At 36.6% G+C, this 3,856-nt stretch overlaps 1 protein-coding gene across 1 annotated transcript; it reads right to left on the minus strand.

Annotated features, from left to right (window-relative positions):
* Window positions 1-1,356: 1,356 nt before the first annotated feature.
* On the minus strand, window positions 1,357-3,005 carry LOC120168287 (cytochrome P450 CYP736A12-like). Its single transcript, XM_039177067.1, has 2 exons — window positions 2,299-3,005; window positions 1,357-2,200 (listed from the first exon to the last, which is right to left on the minus strand). The coding sequence occupies exons 1-2, from the start codon at window positions 2,995-2,997 to the stop codon at window positions 1,367-1,369; spliced, it is 1,533 nt and encodes a 510-aa protein (XP_039032998.1). The 5' UTR covers window positions 2,998-3,005; the 3' UTR covers window positions 1,357-1,366.
* Window positions 3,006-3,856: the final 851 nt, after the last annotated feature.

A 3,856-nucleotide genomic window follows, 5' to 3' on the forward strand; every position in this document is an offset into this window, starting at 1 on the left:
ATTTGAATATTGTTGTATCGTCTTTGAAAGTATGCTTATATTCGTGCGTTTATGGTGTTCCATTTGTTTTAGGTGTTATTTTGCTTGGAGTGTAATCGAATAATTGTTCTTACCTTTTTATTTCTTTGAAGCAATAATTTGTATATTTTGTCATTCGGCGAATATTCTAATTTATTTTTGCTGTGCGAATAAAAAGCTTGATTCTGTTTTAGAAAAAAAAAATAAAAGCTAAAATGTAAAGAAAAGAGGTAAACAGTTACATGATTGCTTCAAAAAAAACAAATTAAGGAGTAGGGGTGAAAATAGGCCAGGTCGGCCTACAGGGGCCTACGGCCTAGTCTATATAAAGTCTGGCATGGTCTGGCCTATTTAATAAAAAGGCTAGGTTTGAGTTTTTTTAAAAGTCTATTAAATTAAATAGGTCAGGTTTAGGCTTATTAAAAAGCCTCATAAGCCTGATAGGTCGGTCTATTTAGAGTGATTATTTTGTAACTCTAAAATTAATGACTAAACTGGAAATATTTGGCTAAATTATAAGGTCTAGAAGTTAATTAAGCCTAAATATAATATATAAACCTAAAACTAAACAAACCCCCTCTCCCCGATTTCTTTATCTCTTCAATCTCTCCCACTCCAATCATCTCTCACGAGCGGGTCTCCCACCATTGCTTCATTCATTTTTTTATTATATATTCATTATCAATATATATGTGTTCAACTAAATTAACGTTAGATTAAAAATTAAACAAAATTATATATTAAGGGTTTGTTTAACTTTTTGGTAAAAATAACTATTAAATGAATATTAAATATTTATTGTGAAATAAGCTTTTAAACAGACTTTTAAACAGACCAGACTTTTAAAAAAGCCAGGCCGAGCCAAAATAAAAGCCTTTGACAGGCTCCAGGCCAAATTCAGGCTTACAAAATTCATCGTAGGCTAGGCTCATGCCTATTAAAACCTGGCCTGGTCTGGCCTATTCCCACCTCTATTAAGGAGTCATGTAACTGATCCGGAGAAAAATTTTGATTACTCATAAACCAGTTGTATTATGTCCTTCGCTAAAATATATGTAAATTTATTGGTATAATAACTGGTATCCGATCTATTGATCGATTAATTCGGATCGGGTATTACAGAGATGAAGACGACTCTCTCAATTCAATTTGCTCCATTCACAAACGTTAGAATTTAAATTTCTAACCATGCTTAAGGGATTTTGTTCCTCATCTTATTGGACCAACTGATTATTAGTAAAATATATATAATTTTGATGGTAGGAAAATTAAAATTAAAAATATTAAAGCTTTTCCATTACAATTTAATTTATTTGAAAATAAATATTAAAGCTTATTTCACATTGCTTTATTCAAGTAGACGATAAGTTGGCTTTGCCAGTAAATGATTATCCCTTGGCAATGAGAGGCCAAAGATTTCGCTCATGTCCAGTTCATTAGGCTGCATCCCATCAGGCAATTCCCAGTCAAAGCAATGGATTAGTTGAGCTAGAACTAGACGCACTGTGATCAAGGCTAATTGCATTCCAGGGCATCCTCTACGACCTGATCCGAACGGAATGAGTTCAAAATCATGTCCTCGGAGATCAATGTTACTACCAATGAATCTTTCCGGCAAGAATTCTTCAGCATTTTCCGACCATATACTCCGGGCTCGAGCCATCGACCAAGTATTCACCAAGATTCTCGATTTCTTAGGTATGAAATATCCATCAACAATAACATCTTCCATGGACTCGCGTGGAACTAAGAACGGAGCAACTGGATGTAACCTCGTACTTTCTTTCACAACCATATCTAAATACAACAATTTTGATAGATCTGATTCTTCAACAAGTCTATTCCTTCCAACCACGGCCTCCAACTCTTGTTGGAGACGAATCATCACTCGACGATGCCTTAGAATTTCTGAAAATGCCCACACTATGACGATAGCTGAAGTATCAAATGAAGCAGCAGTCATATCCAATAATATAGCCTTGACGTTGTTTCTTTCAATTATGTAGGGTTGCTCTTCGTCGTGAGGGTTCATTGGTTGATTCAACATGAAAATCATCATATCAACGAAATCTTTGTGAGGTTTTAGACTATTGGGATCGGTTCCTTGCACATGTTCATCAATTATTTTCTCGAACACTGCATCAAGCAACTTACTCGTCCTCCGAAGCCTTCGTCCTATTCCCTGAGGATGTACGATATAGAAGGGGGATAGTCATCAACCTGAGTTAATATTCATCATCACCAAGAATTCACCATTGTTTGGGAAAGGAAGAGACAAACCTGAAGGTCAAGTGGAGCAAGATAAGGAATAAAATCTGAAATATTGAAGAGTCCATGGAGATGCATGGTTTGATCAATTAGGGACCTCAGGTTGAACCCATCATCCTTATCTTGCCCGAAAATCATCAGACACATGGTATCTTCGATAAGCTCGCCGACCTTTCTGGTAAGGTCCACCACCTCGCCCGCCACCGCTGACTTCTTTACGGATTCAACCAATGACCGTAGATGCGCCTTCCTTACTGGGGTAAATTCTTCAACTTTTGAAGCACTAAGGAGATGCAAAGTACACCATTTCCGAACAGTTCGCCAATAGGAACCGTACTGGGTAAAAACCATGCCCTTGGAACCATAAGACAAGTATTCTGAAGCTTGCATTTTAGGCCTGCTAGAGAAAACAAGGTCATGGGTTTTGAGGAATAGTTCTGCTGCAGCAGGTGATGACACCACGATTGTTGGTACAGAGCCTAGCCTTAGTGACATTATGGGGCCGTATCTTTTGGCTAGATGATGAAGGCTTTGGTGTGGAAGCTTTCCTAGCATATGGAGGTTGCCGATTATCGGTAGGGCGCGGGGACCCGGTGGCAGTTTCCGGCCATTTTTGTCGTGGTTTTGGCGGAATACGGTGGTGCGAAAGATGTAGAAGAAGGAACATAGCGTTCCAATGAGAACCAACGCCAAGGCTAAGATTGAAGACATTATTTTGAATTTTTCTGAGTCAAGTGAGAGAGAAATTCTTCCCAATAATGGAGTTATTTATGTATATTTTTTGAGACACGTGGAAGGAAATTTATGCCTTTGAAAATACAGAAGCATCACCGAAGGGACGAGGCGTTAATGCCTCCACTACGCCACCGAATTTATACGGTGTCCTATCTTATAAATATTTAATATATTTTTATATTTTATTCTCGACTTTGAGTATATATTGAGATTAATAATATTTTTTAAAAGATAAAATAATCAGTTTGTTTCCCCATTAAATGGATTTTGTTTATATGCAAACTATTTAACATTAGTCTAAGTAGAGATGCACATAGCTGTATTTAAATCTGATCCGGATCGGATAAAAATCGATCCGGTTTTTTCACCAAGTCAAAAAATTGGTTTATAAAAAAACTGGTTCGGATTATAACCGGTTTGGAGAGTCGGATGATGTAACCGGTTTGGAGGGTCGGATGATGTAACCGGTGTAACCGATTTCGGTTTGAAAAAACTGGTTTTTAATCCGGTAAAAAATCCGGTCATCCAATTTTTTAAACCCAGACCGGATTTTTTTCCGGATAAAAAATTGGTTTTTTATCCGGTTTTTTTCAAACCGTTTTTTAATCCGGTAAAAAATCCGGTCGTCCAATTTTTTCCCAAACCGGTTATACTATCCGGTTTTAAAATATCCGATCCGATTTAAAAAAAACCGGTTTTTCCCAAATCCGGTTTCGGATATTTTTTACGTAAAATCGGATATTCGGATTTTTTGTGTACCTTTAAGTCTGAGTACAATAATTTAACAAAATAAAATCATTTCTTATTAGAAAATATTAAGGGTTTGTTTATTTCA

Source organism: Hibiscus syriacus, unplaced genomic scaffold (genome assembly GCF_006381635.1).
Source record: "Hibiscus syriacus cultivar Baekdansim isolate YM2019G1 unplaced genomic scaffold, ASM638163v2 tig00003041_pilon, whole genome shotgun sequence".
Lineage (NCBI taxonomy): Eukaryota > Viridiplantae > Streptophyta > Magnoliopsida > Malvales > Malvaceae > Hibiscus > Hibiscus syriacus.